Raw genomic sequence first — 24,195 nt, 5'->3', positions numbered from 1 at the left:
TTCTATCCATACATATAAATTTTAAATATATTAAAATTATAAGGCATCTTTGAGTAAACTGCGAGTATCATTTAAGTAGGCTATGTCGTGGCCGGCCTAGTGTCCTCTTTTTTGGAAATCAAAATATGGTCACCCTAGGTACATATTAAAGTGCTGGTACATATTTAAAGTGCTGGTTCACATCAAGGTGCTAGTGCACATAAGGTTGCTAATACACCATACACAGAAAATAGTACACATAAAGGTGCCAATACACCGTATGCAATACACAGTACACAATACCTGCTTACATTTACTCATTAATGAGCTTGACTGACAAAGGGACAAAGGAATGTTTGTACCGGTTGTGTTTACATAAGGGAACCCTGTACCTTCTCCCTGAGTGTATTAGTGAGTATTCATTGAACAAAACATGAGAACTGTCATTTAGAATGTTTTTTGCCTGAGTGATGACGGCCTGATTGAACAGGTCCTGAGGGTTAAGGGGGGGGGTGACCCATAATCCTACCCGCTACTCTGACCAGGTTGAGAATCTGAGTTTGACATTTAGGTTCCCAAACCAGCTGGTGATACCGTACCGTACAATGGACTCTATTGTTGCTCTGTAGAAAATTAGCATTATGTTTTTGCAGACACCAAACAACTGAAGTCTACGCAGGTCATCCTGTCTTTAACAGTTTATACCAAGGCATCCCTCTTTCAGCCCACTCGCTGTTCACATGAACAGGCCGTGCCAAGATTAATTTACCTGCTGCACCAATCAAGTCTCCTACATCAGTCTATCAAGCTCAATGGCACCAAAGGACACCTGGCTTGAACTGAAGCAGACTTCTATCATTCCTGCATTTTTCTGGACTCTATTTCACATTGTTAATTCACCTGGTTTATTATCCCATGCGTCCATGAGAATGTAAGGATTATGTGAGTATCATATTATTATTGCAACTGGCGTTGCGGTGTTTTGCATCGCCATAATGCACTGTCACATATTATATATTGACAGTGCTTGGCCCTTGTGATAGTTTGACAGTCACATTATATAGTTAAGTGCTGGCGATGCTGTTTATCACCGTTCTCTGTATATGAACCCTGACAATGTTATACATGTTAATTAGTTATATTGCCAGGCTGTCACAGTTTTATTTGTTCATGTGACAGGAGCATGGTGACCCATCCACTAAGGGACCGTCCTGCATTTATTTAGTTCGCCCTGTGAGTGCACTGGAACAGTAGTAATAGATATAAGCCTTACTGAGTTTATTCTTTGTTGACACATCCCTACAGTAGCGAGGGCAGTATTCTCCTCATCTCTTCATCCTTGTAAAGATGTATATGTATTCACTTCATTGTGTATTTCATGCCATACTGTTTATGTTTTTTATTGTTACATATTAGTAACATATGTACATGTTCTCTGTTTATTCCCTTTATTGTAGTATCCCCATTACAATGGGATATTCTAACCAGCCAACAATAAATGAGTGGCATATCAATTAGTGTGTGAACTGGATTTATTACCCACAACCTGTGGAGATTGAACATCCATAAAGCCAGCACCTAAGGGTTCATTCATTCATCATCACTGAGGTCACACGCTTGGTATTCAGCAAACCAACATTCTCTGTTTATTTTGAAAAGAGACTGTATGCACTTAGCAAACAGCAATTCTGCTGTTTGTGGTGCTGTTGAGCTGTGCTGTAATATACAGAGAGCTGTTTCTGTTATTTACCAGAATTGTTTTAAATGGGATGGACAAAATAATAGAAACAGATGTCAGTATAATGTTATACAATTTTACAGCACCACAAACTACACCCTCCAAAATGAACAAAAAGTTGAATGAAAAACAGAATATTATTACCTTCATGGAGGAGTTGCTGAGTGTATATTCATATATTGAGCTTTAACACCTGAATACCACGTGTTGATAACAAATGAAAACTAATTAGCAAATGAGCAGAGAGTTGCAGTCAGCTAAAAGTAATGGGAAATCTCCTCTTCCTGTGTTTTTTGGTAAATACAAAACTACAACAAAATCAAAGAAAATGCATCATAGTGAAAATCAAAGCCACAGCCTGGTTGCTCTGTCACAGCTGGTTAAACCTCTGTTGTGTCCTCTTTTACTCCACAGTCACCTACAATGTGTTTTTAACACAGTCAAGCTCACAGTTTAGTTGTCATTATTTAAATGTCTCTGTTGTCAGACAGCTGAACAAGCAGAAAGTGGTGATTTGATTGAAGCTCATAAAAGCTACTTGTTAACCAGGTGAACATCACTTCCTGTGCTGCTACAGTTCTTTGTTTTATGACATAATCAACAGAAATACAGCTTGATGACAACATCTGTGCCATGTGCTTGGCTGTACTGGCACTTAAAATGAGTGATCACAAGAGAAGGCGATGAAAATGATTTTTCAGGTTTACCTGGGTCAGTGTGGACGTGGTCTTAGTTATGTTTAAAGAAAGCTGCGGGCCCATGAAAAATATCTGCAAGCTGTTTTTCTCAGGTTTATGTGTGTAATAACGAGCTATTCACACACATTATTGAGTCTTCTGCTGCATCTCTTCTTCTCTCCTGCTGGGAAAACATCTGCATCGTGGACATAAAAGGGACCTATTCTGCTCATTTTCAGGTTCATGCTTGTATTATGGGTTTCTACCAGAACACGTTTATGCAGATTATTGTCCTCATGCTGTCTGTGCTGGAACACCTGTATTCACCCCCCGGGCCCTATCTTAGACCCGGCATAAAGCAGTGAACAACACATCTGTCATTGCTACTTTCAGGCTGCAGCATTTGTCATTTTCACGGCCAGCACCCACAGTATGTAAGTAGCAAATGACTTGTGGCCATCAGAGTGCCCATGGGTGTGTAGGTCTTAGAATGATGTGTGGTCAGGCACATTGTTGGCACATTGCCATTTTGAGGCAGCAGAAATGCGATTGCGCCATTGACCATCAAAAATCCTGGTCTAAAGTCAATGGCGGAGTATTTTCCTGCTATTTAAAGGGCGCATTATTAGATGGTAATATGCGAGTTCACAAAGCGTGTACACGCTGCTTGTTATACACACGGATGTGCGAATGGGTTGCAGGTGGATGAAGTAATAGATCACTAATGAGGAAAATATTAATTACATTCTCTAAACTGTGAACGTAGCAGAGATCAGAGCAGAGTTACAGAGCTGCTGTCTGACTCCCTGTTAAGGGAGATGCAGTTCACATTGGCGCAGAAGGAGCAGCGTAACATCATTGATTATTTCATAAGCTAAAGCTTTAGTTCTGATTCCTTTGTCAAGTGTACTAGTTTTACTGCTTTAATGTCCAATGATATTTGCTGCAGTGACATTAGTGCTCTTACTGCATTTCTCTCAGCATGCTCACTTATACAATTTGCCGTATCCACTATCCAGCATGTTAATAGCAAAACGCCAGGTGCAGGCACACCTAGTAAATGAATGAATGGACTTAATTCAACCTCTTTGCTTCTTGCACCTTACTTTCGGCCCAGATTATGCACCCTATAACCAGCAAAGAGGAGCTGGACTTGCCCGAAATGCACTTGCACCATGCACTTTAGACCAGTGGTTCCCAACTGGGCCAGCCGCTGGGTCCAGATTTCTCCTGAGTCATTAGTTCAAGGTCCACACAGTTTAACATGTTCAGCATCATACTTGCATTTGGCCATGTCATTGAGCCAGTTTGCTGTCTCTGTTAAGTAGCTGTCTGTTAGTCACTCACGCTACAGCAGGACACAGCACTTTGAAATGAAAGTTGTGTGCTGGAAATTCACTATACTTCAAAATAAAATGTGTTTTTTACCAACTTTGGACTGTGACCCACCAGTTGGGAACTAATACTTTAGACCATGCACTATAGATCATATAGTCTCTATATACAGACTCTACATTCAGTGAATGTAGTCTGTAGGCAAACCCCGGAGATCTTGCCTCCGGAAGAAGAGCGGAAGAGCCCTGGTTTCCGGTTGTAGGCTGCTTGTAGTCCGAATGATATTAACCAATCACAGAAATTATCTTCTTGCTTACCTCTGGAAAAAAATTCTTACATTCTAAAGGACAAACAGGAGACATTTCAAAAAGTGTGGGGTCGATTTATCCAATATACTAAAAACAATGATCTATCTCATCTGTTGAACGAACCTGGAGTAGAATAAGTGCACCCTCTGCATAACTCTGTTTCCTCATCCTTTACTCACTGGATTGTACAGCAATGATATTTGTATGGACTCATGATCCTATATTTTCACAGAAGCATTCTATTAACCGCCATTTTTTGTTTGTTTTTCTGTTTTTTTTGTTTGTTTGTTGTTTTTTTCTGTCCCATTTTTTTTGCACTGTTATAGTGACCATATGTATGTAAAGGGGAAAACCTAATGTAGGGTTTAATATTTTTGTTTCATTGAATGTCCCCGTCCTACAAGGACCTATATGTTAACACACTGTCTCATTTGTGTCACTTTGTTGGCCTTTTGTTTTGTCTTGTTTTCTAAATTTGGAAAATTTAATAAAGATATTGTTGAAAAAAAAAAAATTGACCAATCACGTTTGAGCCGGCTGCAGTTGTTGCCAGGTTAAACAGTCCGTGCGGTGAACTAACGAGGCGGAACATAATTGGCGTCACTGCAAACTCTGAATCCATCGCAATGGTTCAGCATATTTACTTATATATAAACGGAAGTCGGAAACGGAAATTCGCCTCCTCCGCCCAAATCAAACCGGAATGCCAAAAAATCGGGGGTCTGCCCCCAGAGGCTGTATCGCCATCTGCCAGAAGTCAGACGATGGGTTACGAGAATGTAGATCATATAAATAGGGCCCTCTGTATGAAACACCCTGTTTTAGGCCCGTCTTTTTATAGAGAAATTAACATCAGCAACCAAGATTAGATGTTTTCCTGGCGCTAGCTGTAGCTACATGTAGCAGTGTGGGCTACGTGATGTAAACAGTTGCAGTAGCGTGCCTGGAGCAGATAACCAATTAAAGAAATCCGTCATGAGCTGATGTTAGCTTGTCTCAAAAGCAGAAAAACAACGCTGAAAATAATATTCAGAAGACTCTAAAGCCTGAGGTTTTTTGCTCTCAGGGATTACTTTTACATATGTTTACCTCATTATCTAAAACTTTGGCCATGTTTAATGTGAACATCTACCATCATAACATTATATATATAACAGAAAATAAAGAAAGGAATAATAGGTCTCCTTTAAGGTTAAGCAAAATAAGCGCACACTGTGCAGCACTAATTGTTGTCAGTAATTGGAAGCAAACTGAAGCCTCTGACATTAAAGTCAGTCCACCTCCACACTCTAACTTCCCACCTTGCGATACATAAAGGGCAAGCTATTACATAAATTATGTGCTGCGGAATTGTAATATGAAGGTCATTATTATGGACACTGGGCTGCTCTGAAGATACTAATTAGCAAGATGGCGTTTTTCCATGAGTGAAAACCTGCAAGATTTGATTCTGAACCTATTAAGGATGCATGCGAAGTAAGAGTGATTATGTGACAGTCGAGGCTGATGCTTCCCCATAGTTAAGTCAAAGCAGGATAAAGCTGGTATTAGACGTTGTTTGGAAATACTAAGCCTCTGCCTGAAATGTACTCTTTCTGTCTTATGCTCTGGTTTAGTTTTCTTCCTTGGAAAGTGTTTTAATCCTCACTGTGACACTTGGTGACTTCAGCAGTTGTTGTGGCAGAAATGGTGTCGCAATGTTCTTGGCCAAAAATGTGTTTTGTCGTAACTGTGCTGCCTCTGATTTCTGCTTGGGTGTGGAGAATAGTGTAACAAGGCTCATGCATTATCATTGTCAGGAGCCTGAAGATGTAGTGTTTATTCAAGAACAGCAATGCTTTATTTTTCACTTCAGTCTGCTGGCTCAGACATTACGAGTAACACACACTCTTCCTCACACATCTTCTTGTAAATGCCTTGGAAGGAAAACTTAAGGAGGAAGATTTTGTCTGTATATATGTGATTGTGTGCTTTTTGTGCATGCACACTCATACAGAAAAACATTATACACCGTGGAATCTTTGAATTATTCAAGTATGGCATGCAAAGGAGAGAGAAGCGTGAGCAGTCGAGAGTCTTAAGGTTTTCTGGCTCTGGGGCCCACTAATCAATGACGGCAGGTCTTTTCTCCAGCCCTCCACAACCTGATAGTATAATTGCACTGCTATTCTTATTAGATAACAAATGGAAATCAATTCCACTTCTAGTGACTACTGTATATAGCCCATGCTGCAATCCTCTGGGGAGATATACAGCCGAGAGGATTTCTCTCCCCTGTATGTATGTCTTTGAAATAGAAAGCACCACTCACAATGAAAATATTAAGAAACAAATCTGTTGGTAATTCTTTTTACGTCTCCCGTCTCTTACTGCGAGTCTCTCTCCAGCTCCTCCACCACTTTCCATCACTTTCAATCAATTCCTTCACTCTCTCCAACCCTCCCAGTAATACCAGAGTCACATTTTCAGCTAGGATGTTCCACCAGGATGCCCTCTGAGGCTGTCATGGATGCCCTGCAAAGCTGCATTTCAACTGCTTATGTCGGGACTCTGTATGACAGCTTCCATTCCTCTGTCTGTCCCTTTCCTTCTGCTGTCTGCTGTCACCACAGTTCAGCAGAGCTCTGGTGTCCAAACACAGCAGCGTCAACAAGTGTTTCCAATTTAAAAGGGCTTCATCATCTAACAGGGGCTCTGTACGTTTAGGTTAGTGTGATGTGGCAACTCCGTCTGGATAAAATGAGAGTTTCATCTAATTCACAGTAGCCATGTGTGTCAGTTTGCACTCCGCATGCTGCTGCAGGTATCCAGGACACAAGAGATTGCCTTGACTGTGGTGGCCAGGAGTGGTGGGATTTCTTCCACTGCTATGTTTGACAAAGATTATGCTGATGACTTTCTTCTTGGTGCAGATATTAAGAACGTGTCTTTGTTTCCTGTCATTACAGACTTGGGCAACTAGAAGCTGTCTCCTGCCCCTACACTGCAGGCCAGCTGACCCCAGAACAGAGCTTAGGAACAGTGTGGCCCTAACTAATAGGCCAAATCAGAGATAAAGGTAAGACCAAAACCCTAGTTGTGGGGAGGCAACCAGGGGCCCATTTTTAACAGGACAGTGGATCTGTGCACTTTCCCACTGGACACAAAACCCACTAACATCCGCCAGCATCTGGCTTTTGTATTTGATGGGGAAGGTTAGAATCGGCATTCACTCCTCGGTCAAATGACTGCAGTAGTTACAGTATTTATTTGCTCCAGCTTCAATTGGTTCCAATCGGCAGTGATGGGAATATGACACCCAGGTGGACGTGGTAATTTTAGCCCCTTTGCCAGTGCAATGCAGTGAGAGGATGCCACAAAATACAGTCCGTCTCCATCCAAGTGGTTCAGACTTAGTTAGCACTGAGTTTGAAAGAGAGACTGAATAAGTAAGAGATATAAGAAAGAAGTAACCACTGTAACACTGGCCTCCTTGCTGCTTTCTGCTGTTTACTAATCTGTTTTCTGGCACGTCCATTATATTAAAGGAAAAAAACAACAACCAGAAAGGCATACTTGTCTGCTGGCAATGGGAAAGCAGTTTGTCGCCTATGTTTAATGGGTTCTCCAGAGTTTAAAAACCCACATACACAAGTTAATTTAGGTGGAAAATGGTATTGGAGTAGCAGTCAGGGGGTGAGAGTCAGACTGGTCTTTCAATGTTACGCTACACTGCAGCAAAAACCATTTTGTGTCAACATCCCCAACCTCATCAATAGGGTCAAATCTAAGAATGCTTTTTTCACACCTAACCTGTTTGGTTAAAATTAACTTGTTTGTCCAGGCTGTGTGATTTATTTGAGCTTTCATATCATGGAGGTGTCAAAGATGAAAGGTTGTTACAACAGGCCCCAGTGCACACTAAATTCTAGTTATGAAGCACAAACACACCATCTATCTGTCTATATTTTACCAAAAATGTCTTGGATTTTACAGTTGAATTAGTTACTTGGGCTATTGTATTGGGAAAGTAGAGAGGACAAAGAGAAAGCTATCAGAACCATGGATTGTGCTCTGATGGTCAAAGCGCTGAAACATGAAAACAAGCATCAGCACCAAAAGAAAAGCCAAAGGAATCTAACTGAGGGAGCTTTGCTACATTCCCCTCCTGTTCTTTTCTATCAGTTCTCATGTTAGAAAAGGCATGACTGCCCACTCAGCCTGTCAGTCTTGACAGATTTTGCACTCAGACTGGCTTCTGTATATCGTCTTGTCACATGATCAAATGGACCCTTGACACTGGACAACATCAACATACATATTAGCCAACAATTAACATTCCATATCTGTATATGACAAAAAAAATACAGAAGAAATACGAAATAATTGATGTATATTTTCGCCAGATGCAAGCCTGGAGCCTAATCTCGAATACTACTGGACCCATCAGCCTAATACTTTATGTGCACATGTATGCTGCCATAGCTGCGGCCAGGTTTGTTCTGACCATACCACACTGCGAGTGTTTCAAAAGTGGAGCGTTTTCATCTAAGTAAGTAAATCAGTAAGTAACTAAGTTACTAAGTAGGCTACATAGTTCAGTAGTTTCTTATTTGTCTATTTCAATTGTGTTCATTGTTATTTTCTGCTTTGTTGTACTGTAGCATACAGACAAAGTTGATACCATTAAAAGTCCAGTTACACAGAGCAGGCATCAAATATTTGTGGATGTGTTTTAATTATTTAAAACTTCATCATTACATCATACCTATATTTCACATACAGTGACTGCCAATTGGAGAAATCAATCTGCACTGTGCAATGCACCACAGCTCACTCAGAAATAGACGAGGCCCAGTTTTTTTCTTAGCTTGTGGGACAACTTTGAAACGTACTGCGGCACATCTGCTGGAATTGTCTAGACTGGCTGTGATCATACCGAATGGTCGCCTGGCCGAGATCTGCACTCTAATGACGACTTTTTTTCTAGTTTGAAAGTTTTTTTCATAATTTATTTGTAGTTTTTATAGTTTATGCAGAATAAGCATATCATTTAGTTATAGACTGCGACTGACTGTTTCACCAAAACAAAACAAAAAAACAATTAAAGCCATGATGAAGATGTGTTTGTCTATTTAGGGAAAATATAGCAAATGGCATCATTTTTCATTTAACATGAGTTCTTCTTTGAACACTCACTCATGAGGGCCCATTCTAAACCCAACACATTGTTTGAGGGCCCGCTGTCTTTAAGGGCCCTCCCACACCACAGGCCTCAGAGCATTCGCACTGCCTGCACTGTCTGTATTCACGCCCCAGTATTGATTGTAAATGTATGTATGTCAGAGAGCTGTTTATTCACTCTGTTTTAGCTTGAAGTTCAAGTCATCGAAAAAACTTTTCACAAACTCTCTTTCACACACACACACACACACACACACGCAGAATTTCTATGCAAGTTTAAATGATTCCTCCTCCAGTAGTGCCTGACTACTTTATATGATGAGGCATGATTTGAAGAGGGTTGCAGTTCAACAGCACCACCAACATCTCTAAACAGGGACTGCACTGAAAGCTTCAGTCTGAAATATTGTCACTGTTTAAGTCTTTTATTTGAGTTTTTTTCAAACATTAAATGTGATGTATGTTATCTCTAAGTACGCTCATCCTAAACAATGCCTTTGTCTTTGCACAATGACTCATTTATGTTTTTGTGTTCTGTACTCTGGCAGAGCTGCTGCAAAAATTCTGTCTCGGTAAGAGAGTCTTTGAAGCGAAAGAATAAGGTTAGACCACAAAGCCCTGGAGCAAATCTGAAGAAAAAAAACACTAAGGAGCACACAGTGGATGCTGTATTTATTGTATTTCACAGAGAGAGAGAGTGTAAAAAGATGTGGGGTTGGCTGAGAGGTCTTGGAATTTATACTGATTGTATTTCTTGCAGCCCAGAAGGAAAGGTAGAAGTGGAGTGGCTCTACAATCTAAAAATTGATGCATGTCTTTTCTTTCTTTCTTTTTGAAAGTAACACAAAGCCTTATTATATTTCTTCCACTTCTGGGGGGCATTGCTGTAAAAGAAAACCCTGTACTATCCAATTACTATGAGTTCCAGTGTGCTGATAAACTGAAAGACACAATCCCATAGGTGTGTTGCAGAGATGGAGACACTGTGATTGAGATGCTGAGGGCTTACGTCTCGCAGGAGAGTCGAGAGAAGACATGTGTGATTATACTTTGTGCCTATGGGGCTGTTGATTTCCTCCACGCTTGTAACTGTGGAATAGCTCGGTCCTGCCTGCCTCCCTCCCTGCCTGCATGCATCATTAGGCTGACCAACGCTGTGCTCGATGTGGCTGTGCAGAGGAGTACGCAGACATAAACAAGCTCCAAGCACCTCACTAATGCTGTTTGTCTTCTTTATGGCCCATTTTGCACATTGAACATGGATGTGGCTGGAAGGAGCTCTATTAGGATAATTAAAAGCAGAGCCAGTCGACCTTGCTACAGTTTGTGGTAATTTTCTGCATTGTTGCTTGTTTTCAGAGTGTGAGGTTTATTAGCTATATCCCTCCAAAGTCTGCTCTTCATTAGTGGATAACCAACGTGGCACAGTTGGTACGGAGGCTCCAAAGCCACAACATTATGACTAAAACAGCTGAGTTTATTATCCTTTTTTTTGTGGTGTGTGTCATTTTATATCCTACAGAAGAGAAATAGAAAAAATACCCCCTAAAGAAAAGAAACAAAATAATGCATTTCTTTATGGATGACATAAACATTTTTTATGGCTGCATGCTCTCTCCCAGGAGTGCTGTTTCACTGACTCCAGTGATCTGTGGTAGTGTGTGAAGCTCCCTCTCACTGCTGATTCACTAAGCATAACTTTCTTCCACTCTGTCACATCCACTTACTGACACGCACCTCTCTGTCCAGGTGTCAGCTCAGATGCTTGGACGCAGTGTCGGCCATCCATGCTGCAGCACTTCCCCGCAAACACCAACAAGAGCCTTCACTGTCTCATCTCAGTGGTTAAAGATGCACCTGGCCGCTGCCACTCAGCCTCACTGTTGTGCAGCTGAGGGATCATGGTAATGCTACCTTGAGCCTGTTTTGTTTAACAGGGTGTATGTTGTGAAGTGGGACCTGGTTGCATTTTAAAAAGATTGCTTTAAGCTTGCATATGCAACTGTTCCTTTTCCTTGTGGGCTCACATGAGAGGGAAGTAAAGATTCTTAAGAGACACCAGCTGTCAGTCAAGAGCGCAGTCCTTGTGCAAGAAAAGAAATGGCTCCTGATTTTCATAAGTTTATACTGCAATATTCTGTCCTCAAAACTCCTGAGGGAAGATCCAATAAAGCAGCTGGGAGTTTAATAAGTCATAATAAGGTAATTATACAGCATATTTATGTAACTCTTATGTATTATACTGTGAAACAAGGTATGATTTATGCACATCAGCTCCCACACTTTGGTTACTTCTCTAGGAGTTGTCATAATCACAGTGTTTGATACTTGAGCTTACCTTTATGAGTTTGCACCTGATCTGAGCGGACACCATGTGGCTGTTCCGCAGGTTGCCCACACGGAACATGAGGCACAGCTTGCCGTCTCGCTGAGAAATCACCGCGTCCTGACTGAACATGAGCGTCTCCGCGCGTTTCTTAGGTTGGGACATTTTAATGAACATGCAGCCGATGAGAAAAGCGTCCACTATGGAGCCCAGCAGCGACTGGAACAAGAAGAGGATGATGCCCTCCGGACACTTCTCTGTAATGTACCGGTAGCCGTAACCGATGGTGGCTTCAGTCTCGATGAAAAAGAGAAAAGCTGAGGGGAAGTTGTAAACATTGGCCACACAGGGGGTGTAGGACGCGTCGTGGCCGTGATTTAAGTCTCCTCTGATATAAGCGATGATCCACCACATAGATGCCATGACCAGCCAGGCGATCGTGTAAGTTAGGATGAAGATGAGCAGGTTCCATCGCCACTTCAGGTCTACCAAAGTGGTGAAGAGGTCAGAGAGGTACCTGCTGGTCTCTCCGCCGAGGTTTCCGTGCTGCACATTGCAGCGACCGTTCTTGTCCACGAAGCGTTGGCGTTTCTTTTTGACCGGAGCGGAAAAAGTGGTAGCCCGATTTGTGTTAACCACCTGGTAGTCTTCGCCGAATTTTCTACGAAGTGCCGCCATTTGAGCTCTCCTGAAGTAAAAGCAAAAACGACTTGCTGTTTAATCCATGTTTTTGGTTGTTTGAGCCTCCAAAACACTGGTTACCTGCAGTGCGTAAAATGCGCCATGGCCACTTCAGCGCGCGTAAATCCTTGGATTAAAAACACGTGTTTGTAAGAGCTTTTTAAAAAGTGATATTATCCGTTTGTTATTAAAAAAATATCCACTATTCTTCCAGTTATTTTACATGACATCAGAGGATCGCTGAGAGTAGCTGTGCGCTCTGCTCAGTCTCCACTCTGACTGGCGTGGTGCTCACCAGCGGAGCGAAATACGAGGAGCTGTCTACCATTCACAGCTTCTGGTGGGCTGTGGAGGATGAAGAGGGGAGTGTGAGTGTGTGTGAGGGAGAGATGCGAGGAGAGGGAGGGAAGGGGGCAGGGAGAGAGGAGGGGAGAGTTACACAAGACTGCGTTTGTGTGTAAAGAGCGAGAGAGAGGGACAGAGAGGTGGACAGTTTGACTCTTCTAGTTCATCTGGTCAATTAAACCAGTGTGCGACTTCATTTATACATTCAGTTATTGGACGATGAATTTAGCCATTCATTTCTCTCAAGTGCTTACATCTTCTTTACATTGTAACAGATCCTGTATGTGATTAACAGCATGGGGGGTCACACAGAGATCTGAAGAGATGAGGTTGAAGGATCTTGCTTTCAAGGAAAACTGTGCCATCTACTGGAAGGACGATCTATGTGCATATGTGATCTAATGCAGGGGCAATATGGGGGCATGGACTAACTGAATTGCGGGGGAATTCTGTCAACCTGTGCCATCTTATTAAAGTGGAGTAATAATGTCAAGCAAACTAACAATAGTGTAAAATGTGTACAGTATTTTCCACCATATCTTCATGTTTTTTGGACGTCTTACTTTAAATAACTTTTCCACTCACTGTCAAAAGGCTTCGCCCATTTAAAGTCTGACATTAAAGGTCCACCCAGTGTGTAAAATGTAGGGGGTTGCAACCAGCTGAAATTTCTCCTGGTTAGAATTCCTTCAGTGTTCATTGTTCAGGATGTTTTTACAGGGAGCCGGATTATCAGCAGAGGTTTCTTCCTCTTCAAAACAGATCAGGGGTCTCATTTATAAAACAGTGCGTAGGATCCATACTAAAAATGTGCATATATGAACAAAAGCCAAAAATGGCTTACACTAAGAAATATTTGAAAATTTATACAATCAGGCTTCCATCTCACTATCTGCGTCACTAATTATTGGTCTCCAAAATGTTCGTAAGCATGGGTCATCAGGTCTGTTTTTATAGATCGCAACTTTTCTGTGGGAAGTGGGGTATGCTTCTTTCAGGCCTCGTTCTGTGTACGCAATATTTATAAATGAGACCCCAGGTGATTAAAAACGGTAAAAACACTGAATAAAGCAATGTCCCGTTACAAGTCAGTGTCTCTCAGATGCTGTTTGGCACTTTGCAGATGGCCTGCTTGGCCAGCACCTGCTAATGTGCGCTCACCTTTTTCCTCTGATAACTTAAGATCCAGACATTCCGGAGGTCTCTTCCTCTCCAATACAAAGGGCCCAGTGTTTTAACCAGTAAAAACACAAAACAAAGCAGTTTCGTGTTTTAAAAAAATATGTTTTTCTGACCTTTTGTCACTGAGGGGCTGCTAACTACAGTGGCCGACATAAAAACGCAAAAACACGAATGGCCATGTCTAGTGCCACTGTTTGGTTTGTCTGTTCTCGGCTACTGTAGAAATATGTTGATGCAACATGATGATCTCCGTAGATGAAGAGCCGCTCACTATGTAGATATAAACAGCTTATTCCAAGGTAACGAAAACCTTACAATTCTTATTTTCAGCTGATTATACACTAAAGAAAACATACTTCCCAGCAAGCAATAGTCGTGATTTAAACGTATTGGCTATATTTAGCTCCGATTTAGTCTAGCTACACGTAACCCTAATCTAGCCGATTTAATTTTGAAATTGATTAAATGTAATTTTCGCCATTGCAGATGTCATGCGGTATGATATTCAATCATGTATGGAGAGTCAACAGTAATTAAAATATGTGTATCTCCATTTTTTGGACATGGTCTCTACATAGCCGTATAATTGATGACGTCTACACTTTGGCTATGGTTAGACGTCTACCAAATTTTCACTGACAGCCCAAATTCAGCCGTGATTTAGCCTAGACATCAGGTCTTCATGTAGACGGCTATTAGACGTTTTTTAAACCAAAAAATGCTTGCTGGGTTATTATATTCCATTTCTACCAATATACCCCAGCTGAATCCTACAAACTGGACTATTAAAGGGACACTTTGGTAATTTTCAATCTGGACCGTATTTTCCCATGTTTTTGTGTGACTAATACGAACAACAATTTTTGAAATTGGTCCAATATTGAGCAAGAGGACTCCAATGTAACCACTGCATCATAAAACACAATTCATTCAACTTCAACAGAAACAAAATAAAACTCACAAAGCCGTCTTGGTTCATCTCTCCACTGTTCCAACAATCACCAACTCTGGTTGGGTTGAAATAAACTCTTAATTCACCCAGTTATATGTGAAAATATACTGGCTGTATACACACTTACTGTTTACTCTGGTGGCTTTGGCGATAGGGAATTCGTGGCTGTTTCTTGTTAAACAAAAAGAATCTTACTCTTTAAGAAAATTGTCTATTGCTGTAGGGATTCTTTCCATAATGTTGTTAGACACTTATAATAATCTGAGCCTGTCAGTGGTTAAAACAATTCACTTTTAGCAGACGTACATTGAGGGTCCATATGCCCTTCTCGTGGCTGCTGGCTGCAGCCCTCTTGCACAGTACTGGACCAGTTTGAAAATTTGTTGTTCCCATTAGTCATTTAGACACAAGACATGGGAAAACAGGGTCCAGGTTGAAAAATACCAGAGTTACCCTTTAAACATTTGCTTCTCCTCTTTCCTGTGGAGCCTTCTTATTGATTTAGACACTGGATGGCTACTGGAGAGGAGGATTTCCTGGCCAAGTATCCTCCCAAAGGACTGTCCTAAAAGGGATGCTACGCCCTTGGCTCTCTGTGCCCTCATTTTGATCGGACAGGACACACAAGTCTGCATTGCATGTAAGTCCTGCTGTTATTAACTAATGCATGATTACAGTTTCTGTCACACAGGTGGGATGACAAAGCCCTTGACTGGTCTAATCAGCTGACCCTCTTCTCAAGAGCTTTTTGTTCAGATGTTTAATTTGTGTTGGGACTCAGGAGTATTCCTGACATGAAAGAGGCTTGAGCGCTTACAAAAACAAGATCTAAAATCAGTTCATTACATCATTTATCGACGAGGTGTTCTTTAGATACTCTTTCAAGGTATTCTGAGCATTTTATCAATAAATTTTGTAATGAACTGATTTTGGATCTTGGTCTTGTGGGTGTAAGCCTCTGTGTAATTAAATAGTTGCAGTTTCGGGGAGGTGCCACACCAGAAAATGTTTAATAAAGCAACAGGTGTAAAGCTGAACACAACTAAAACTCACAATAAAACAATATAAGCAAGTGGAGCTTTAGTTACTTAAACAAAGCAGCTTTTCCTCATGACTTCCAGTCAGTTTTGCATCAGCATTTCCTCACACAACTCAGTCTTTTTAAATGGCAGTTTTAGAATAGACGTGTGGTTTAGAGATAGAATGGGTTGTCCACCATTCGGAAGATCAGCGGTTCGATCCCCGGCTCCATGTCAAAGTATCCTTGGGCAAGATACTGAACCCCAAATTGCTCCTGATGGCTGTTCCATCAGTGTGTGAGGCTGTGTGAATGGTTACTGAGTAGCAGGTGGCACCTATGGTAGCCACAGCCACCAGTGTGTGAATGTGTGTGTGAATGGGTGAATGTGATGTGTAGTGTAAAAGCGCTTTGAGTGGTCAGAAGACTAGAAAGGCGCTATACAAGTCCAGTCCATTTACCATTTACATTAAGAGACTCTAAAGAAGCAGTTGTAATAAGTTACACTTTGTTGCCAGTTTATTAAGTTCACCTAGCTGTAGCTAATGCAGTCTAATGCAACAGTTTTGCAGTAAACCATACCCTTATCCCGAGGGTCTTAATTTTCAGTTAGCTGAAACTTGTAGAGAGGTGTTGATTCAACTTTAAGCCAATTATGGAGGATGTAGTTTGTGGTGCTGTATACAGAGAGGTTTCTCTGTTATTTAGCCCAACCTCACTGATGTGTTATTTTTGATTCCGCTTCTTTTCTTGAGAAGTCTCACCCCACTGTGCTGCGATTGGCCAGTACTACCCTACCTATGACCTCTTTGCCCTAACCCTAACTGCCTCCAACCTTGATGTGTCATCATGACGAGTACTGCCCAGTCACAGCACAGTCCCACTGTTTTTCCCAAAAAAAAGAGCAGCTTTCATAATATAAAAGGAGAAAATAACAAAAACACCTGTCAGTGCAATGCAGTAATAAACTGGCAACTGGAGTGCATATGCGATTTAAAATAAATCAAATTAAGTTGCTTATTTCCTTGACATCCAAAACACCAGTGTTTATGGTAGCTCAGTTATTTTAATGACCCAGCACAGTCACATAGGTGCAGTTTCAGTTATCTGATTAGAACTCTGTTCAGCTTTAAGTCTACACTCGGCGTCGCTGTGGTGAGTCATTTATTTGTCTGGTGTATTATTTACGTGTATCACCTTTCAGTGATCCTGAAAGACAGACCTGATATTTCACTATCAGCTGCGGGTCATAAAACTGACATCCAACAAACAAAATGGTATTTGAGCTGTTGCTATCAGACTGATCTAACGTTAATCAGAAAGTCACATTTGCACTACAGATAACCGAATGCAGAGACAGAAAAGGTTTTCATACGTCATAAGCCAGCAGGCGGTTAGTATTGTTTCGTGCTTAGACTGTGAATAGGTTTAAAGGGAAGCTTGGCTTTGTTTAAAGGTTAAAAAAAATCTGCCTGCCTACACCTCTAAAGCCAGGGCTCAAGACTAACATTTCCACTGGAAGAACATTTCAGCCGGTCGCACCAGCGTCCGATTTGGTTGCACCCTTATTTAACTATTATTATTTAAATATGTTTAAAAACTATATACTGTAGCTCTTCTCATCCAACAATTTGCAAGAAAGCAAACAGCTGTATTTACCAAAATGAAGAAATATTGCTTGCTTGCTTTGCACTCACAGTTAGGGTTTTAGATGTAGATATTTAAATAAATTTCTCCATAGGCAACACATTGTCACTCCGACCTCATAACATATTGACATTTTGGTCATGGACTTTCCATGTCCCCATATTATGTGCAAGGTACCCTGGGTGTAGCCTGGAAATCCAGACCCAAATCTAGAAAGATTTAGGGTCTGGCTATGAGTAATGCAAATGGCCCAACTCGAGGGTCGGCACCAAGCAAGCATTTGTAAATATCACTGCACGCAATTGGATAACACTACGACCAATCAGAACAATACACGGGGTGACGTATCCAGAGCTTAGCTACCAGCGGAGCTAACTGGTAGATTAGACTCTTGCCGTATCCGGTCAGCAAAACAGCAAAACGTCCTTCTTGCAAAGGAAAGATTCGAGTGCCGTCTTCTGTTCCTCTTTTAGAGAAAAAGCCAAGTCTAACTCGTTCATTGTAGCGGCCAAAGCCGTTTCAAACAACTGGTGTTCATCCGTAGCCATCTTGCAGTGTTTACTGACTGATTCCGGACTTCATCGTCGCAGTGCTGTCGTCATCTGTTTAGCTCGCCTCTGGCCCGCCTATATCAGATACACCGATGTGATTGGTGCAGCTCGGCTACAAGGGCATGGGTAATGAGCATCATTACTGATTGCCAGAGTGACTCGCTGAGCAAATTCAAATTGTGCTCTCACGAGAACTCTGGATCTCCAGGGTACCCTGAGTGAGGCAAGTAAATAAATTTAGTGAATTATTTTACTGGTAGAATTGGAAAAGGACAATATCTATCTATCTATCTATCTATCTATCTATCTATCTATCTATCTATCTATCTATCTATCTATCTAACGCATTTTCTTTCCATTGTTGGGGCCCACTTTATAATTCAACTGCAGCAGATTTGTCATTTAAACATTTGTTCTGTGAACTTGACTCCATCATAGTGCAGCAAAAATTAGTAATGCCAGAATCCTCCCCTACCTGTGTAATGTCACCTAGAAAGTGTTACAACATACTGTTTTTGCTTCTTGCTGGTGAACATGTCTTCTGTATTTATGATATCCAGTTTTTCTTTCTCCTTATATTGAAGCAACCCCAAAAACAATTGAGATAGGAGTAATTTTATTAGGAATGATTTTCCAACCACCAAAGATGTGTGTTTGGCCCACGGGTAGGCTACTCTATACATCTGTCAGCTTATTATTAGCTTATCATCGACCCAGAGCCCGCAGGGTGGGTGACGGTAGAAATTAATTATTTATCATTAATAACTTACAGAAACATTGCATGCAATAGTCCACCTTCCATTTTCTCTTCCCCCCTCTTCTCTCTCACACACATGTGCTGTGGCACAGAGTCTGTGTCTCTATCCTTGTCTCTGTCCTCAGTCCTGACAGTTGTGCCACAACAATGCATAAAACTGGTGGATTGCATGCCAGGTGGGTTCAGATGATTGATTAGCTCGGAGCAGATTGGATAGGTGAAGCCAAAACCAAATCCTGTCTTTTTTAATGAAATGTTGCTTGTGCCACATTTTTATGCAGAGTGGGAGCAAACTCACATTTAACATTTTGTTGTATTTTATGTCCCCACATGCTCTTATTTAACATTTCCTTTTGCTTTTTTCACCTGCCCTTACTTAACATTTTATTTTATTTACCTTTTATTTATCATTAAATAATGCTATTATGTTATCAAACAATTATTAATTCAATTATTAAACAATGATAGGCTAAGTTGATCAAAATGCTTATTTAAGTATTGTATTGTAATGTAATTGATGATCCCTGTGTCATGATTTCAAAATGATGAAGATACAAAACAGGTTGTGGGCTCCGGGATGATTTTTTTCCTTGGCAACTGTCACGTTTTTTCCGAATGATGTACAGATTTTTAGGCATTCTATTATCTCAAATGGCTTGGAAAATAGTTCATATACCTGCCGTAAATGGGAAAATAATGTCTCCAGAGGAGCATGCACCTGAACACCCTTAGGTTTGGGCTGAGTTTCGAATGATTACAACGTCTGCTTCAGCCCCTGGTCTTGTCACAGCAGAGTAAAACCAAAACTTTAAATTCAGTTTCAAAAGTTGTAAACCCAGTCCCCTGTCGGAAATAATGAGCTAGTCAGTGAATGTGCTAACAGATTTTTTTTCAATCTCTTGGGGTATAACTGTGGCCACAAAATAAGTTTATAGACAACTTTATAGTGTACATAAACCCTATCCTCTGTATATAACACCACATAGTACTGACTGAGTTTCTGATCTGTGGTATAAGCCACCAAATAGAGGCACCAAATAGAATCGTCCAAATGTTATTTTATCCCCACGGCACGCGTCTCACAACTGCACAGGTTTCTAATAACTCATGAGGGACTTGTGTCTCTATAGAGGGAACTCATACACGGCTGTGATCCTCCTGACAATTGAGGATTAGAGTGTAGACAGCCAGGATGGCCATCTGTTATGTGTAGGCATCAGGCTTTCCCAGTGAGAGGAATCCAAACCAGCACACACACAATCAGCCACCGAACCTTGGCTCTCAACTGTTCACAGTTTTCTTGGCCTTCAATATTAGATGAGGAAGGAAATTTAACATTCACATCCAAATTATTTGTGGTGTGAGGTTGGGATGGAATCAGGGGAGGAGGACGAGGGAACAAAGACACGCTGCACAGGCTGAATTATTAATGAGGAGTTGGAATTGATAACCATCTGTGTTATATGATACACAATTTGCCTCAGATTCCAGACATGAAAATATCGGACTGTTTTTCGTGTTCGCCATCCTTTGTAGCTGTGGACCGTGTGCTGTCATGCTCACGCCTCTGTCGCCTTCCCAATGAGGGCAGATTTCTACATTCAAAGTGGAGTCAGTGGCATCTGACATGACTCAAAGTGCAGGGGTCGTAATGTCTCTGACCTTAATGTCCCAAACACTCGTATAGGGACTGATGGAAAGTTGAGCCACGTGGTGACATTTCCTAACCTTAGCTGAGGACATTGAAATAACACCACGCTTACAGAACGTCCTGTCTTCGTGTCTGCTTGTTTAAATGTGCTTTTACATGTTTGTACTACAAGCCTGAACTGCAGGCCCAAATGGAATCTGCAGATTTTAAAATTTGTTTTCGACAGTGATCCAAAATGGAAATCTGCGGAACCAAATAGAATTTATTTTTCTGGTAATGTCATAGATTCAATGATGATAACAATTGTTTTTGAACAAAAGTAACCTCACACAGTACATTAAAATATAAAATTACTCCAAGCAGGCTAAAAGAACTACTTTGTAGATTTTAGTAGAAACTTTCAATCAGAAATTTTATTTAATCATGAGTATGTCAAGAAAAGAAATTAAACATTTGTTGGAAAGTCAGTCAACAAAATGTGGGACACATGGCCATTAAAATGGAAGGTTCAATACAGAGCAGAGAGAACAAAAATTCATTTTTTGATTTATTTATGTTTTAACAATAAATCTTATTGTTGACATTTCTTCTCACTACACCACTAACTTTGATTTTAATGTCAACTGAATACAACACATGATTGTCACACACATGCACAAGGAGTTTGAGGAGACGGTGACAACATCTGAGTCTTACAAGCAGCATCTATATTCTTAAAATCTGCGGAAAATCTGTGGGCGGAGATTTCCTGTGGGCCTGCTAATAACTAACTAACCAACAAAAGTTTGCTGAAAGCAGCCCTGTGCTTTGTTACCACTACAATGAATACTTTTGTTATCAGCAATGGCTCATATGTCTACTTGCAAGTGAAAGGGGGTCACTCATGGTGACAAACCAACAGAGAATCATCATTAAACAGTTTCTCTCGGCTAAATTTTAGCATCTTTCAGGTTATTGTTTGGTTTTGCAGCCTGCAACTTTACTGTTGGTTCCCTCTTACCTCTCTCATAGTGATATTTTTGGTTACAGGCAAACGTCTTAAATCAAAAGCATTGGAGCTGAAGAGCCAGATTTTTCCCTCACAGGCTGGTGGAGACCAAAAACAGAGCCAAAAGAGAGTGAATATTGGATTAGCATGCATCAGGTGGCCAGAAAAATGACTCCAAATAAATTAGAAGTTTGCTCCCTGCCTCTTGGATGTGGAGATAGGCATCTGTTCACTAAGAACTTGCAAACATGAACAGCTTTATTTACTTTTAAAAGCCATGCATGGCTGTAGCCAGGATTCATAGAAACACTGAGGTCCAGTTCAGCTATATTACACACAAAAAAATCTCCTGTTTGTCATAGTGATTTTTCATGTTATTTTTTTCAACTGTGTTTTCCAGATCTCAATGCTGCTTTAAAGCCCTTTCTGCCTTGAATAAAAAATGTGAGGAGACACAGAATTCTTTTTTGTGACCTAGGTATGGAGGCTCATTCCTGCCAACATGAAAAAAATAAAATCCTGTAATTCATTTAAGTAAGAAACTCTCTCAAAATTTTGAGTTAGTATCTCAAAATAACGAGAAACTTTCTTGAAATAATGCCTTAGTATCTTAATATAATGAGAAAAAAATCTGAAAATAATGACTTAATATCTCTCTCTCTCTATGATACAAAGTTTCACATTATTTTGCTAACAGATAACTGCTTAAAGTATAGTGATCAAGTCTGTCCAGCTCAAAATAATCAGTATAAGCAGATGATTAATTAAAACGTTTTTTTCCCCCCTTTATATCTCATGTAGATTACCACCAAATTGATTTTTGTCAATTTATTACACTAATATAAAGTAGCTTTGCTATTAACTGAATGTTATTGGCTGTTTCAAAATACAGTACAGCTGTTTTATTACAGGGGCATCATGTGACTGAGCAATATCAATCCCATGAATCTCATGAGGGCAGCTTCAACGACAGGCTTTACCAGTGTTCATTGGTATTCAGTCTCCATCACTAGCAGCTATGACTAGCAGCCATAAGCTTCAAGGAGACTACATTTTTCATTAAGAAAGAATGCCTCAGGTAGCCAGCTGAACGAAGACAGGTTACTGCGAGGTAAGTATCATAAGAATAAAGTAAAATAAAAAATAAAATAAAAAAAAAATTATCATGGTGGTAAATTGTTTTATATATGTTGTTGTCATGTATGAAAGTGGTAAGCAGACTAATTAATAACTATAAGTGGAATTATTTAAAAAGCATTTGTATACAAATTATTCTGTCCCAAGCGTGTTGATCCATATATTTCTTCTTTATCTTGAGAAAGTTTCTCATTATAGTAACTACAGGATCTTTTTTTCCCATCACATTGGCATAAAATGGCTTCCACACCTGAGGGTATTCAAACTTTAAGTGTAAACATGCTGGAATAAGCCTATAAAATAACAACATATAAGTACCCCCAGGAGGCAAAATCTCTAAATTGCCAGATCCTCCATAATATGCTTTATATGCCCAAATATGTCTTGATAAAAATATTTTTGTGGTTAAATTCAATGATAATCAATTGTATTAACCTGGAACTATACAGCCACATTCTCAGATTTTAATCACTGATATTCATCGAGCCTCAGTTCATCAGGCATCATCATACATATTTAAACATCCCAAGATGAGAGTATTTCAAAGACGTCACTGTCAGTTGTGCGAGTTGTCATCATGAAAGGAGCAGGGACATCAAAAATGCACTCGCTGACCTTTATTTTTGCATTAGTCTACTGTCAGCATTTCAATAATGCTGTGTTTTCTGAATTAATTGGTTCATTAGCGAAGGCAATTAGGAGTGGGGGAGCGAGGCCCAACTCTGATGTGCTCTTAGATGTATACATAGTCACTCATCCGGCAGATCTAAGGGCTACACTTCTGAATACATCTGCCCTGATCATCTGAATGACTGGTCTGAGAAACTGGTTTGAACAGTTCAGCCATTTGAATTTTTTTTAGGGATCTTTATTCACTACTGCCATTTAAGGTGGGTCTTTTTCTTCCTCCGTTCATTATTGATTGAAATATCCCGTTGAAGTGGAACAAACAACAAAAAGACAAAAGACATTTTTCTCACATAAATATTACTAAACACTAAAGTGACCATGAGCTGCTTTTTGCAAAGACATGCCAGAACACTGGATGTGATCTGTGGCTTGTGCTTTAACTTGTGCTTGGTGGTGTGAAGAAGTTTATTTACTCAAGTAAGATTAAATTCATTGATAATTTGGTACTTTTGTTTCACTTAATACTTCACTTTCACTCCTCTACATGTTTAACACCTATAGGCCTACTTAGTCTGCAGGTTAAGATTTTATATAGCCTAAAAATACAAATAATGATCATCTCATATATATTATCTCATATATTATGATCAGATAAAACATGCGACATCTCTGTCTTTAGACTAAACATCAGTAGGATGTGTCAAGAATAAAATTTGTCTCAACATTAAAATGCTGTTTACATGTTAATGCAGAAGTAATAATAATCCACTGACATGTTATACCTGATATTATTACGCCACTCTGAAAGGAGTCATTCTCTGTAATGACAGGCTAATTTTAATTTTGCTAATCTGCGTGTAATTTGTACTGTATATTTTGTATATTTTGTGCTTTTACTTAAGGTCTGTTAAAAACTTTGCAGATAAAACACAAGAATTACATTTACATGAAATTCATAACCCATTGAATAACTATAAAATGTGTACTTAAAGACTTGTACAATATTTATTAATAAATATCTGTTTTCAAAATTGCTGGAAATATTTTTAAATGCCGTTCAAAATTGGGTTATATGTATTTTTGTTATTGCGTCTGCCTTTGGGACGCGTCCGCCTGCAGCACCCAGAATC

At 40.2% G+C, this 24,195-nt stretch overlaps 1 protein-coding gene and 1 long non-coding RNA gene across 3 annotated transcripts in view; one reads left to right on the top strand and one right to left on the bottom strand.

Annotated features, from left to right (window-relative positions):
- The window catches only part of LOC126405899 (uncharacterized), a 153,281-nt gene extending 141,786 nt beyond the window's left edge, over positions 1-11,495 (top strand). The window contains exons 2-4 of the long non-coding RNA XR_007571614.1: positions 6,986-7,095; positions 8,423-8,568; positions 10,950-11,495. This is a non-coding gene — a long non-coding RNA (uncharacterized LOC126405899). The remainder of the gene's footprint in view (positions 1-6,985; positions 7,096-8,422; positions 8,569-10,949) is intronic.
- Positions 1-12,550, bottom strand: part of kcnj19a (potassium inwardly rectifying channel subfamily J member 19a) — a 26,639-nt gene extending 14,089 nt beyond the window's left edge. For both annotated transcript variants that reach the window (XM_050069917.1, XM_050069918.1), the window contains exon 1: positions 11,539-12,550. In XM_050069917.1, coding sequence (XP_049925874.1) covers positions 11,539-12,204 — 666 coding nt within the window. In that variant the 5' untranslated portion in view covers positions 12,205-12,550. The remainder of the gene's footprint in view (positions 1-11,538) is intronic.
- Between the last annotated feature and the right edge of the window lie 11,645 nt (positions 12,551-24,195).

Source organism: Epinephelus moara, chromosome 18, assembly GCF_006386435.1.
Source record: "Epinephelus moara isolate mb chromosome 18, YSFRI_EMoa_1.0, whole genome shotgun sequence".
Classification (NCBI taxonomy): domain Eukaryota; kingdom Metazoa; phylum Chordata; class Actinopteri; order Perciformes; family Serranidae; genus Epinephelus; species Epinephelus moara.
The sequence above is the reverse complement of the archived record's forward strand: the minus strand, read 5'-3'. Positions and strand labels throughout refer to the sequence as shown.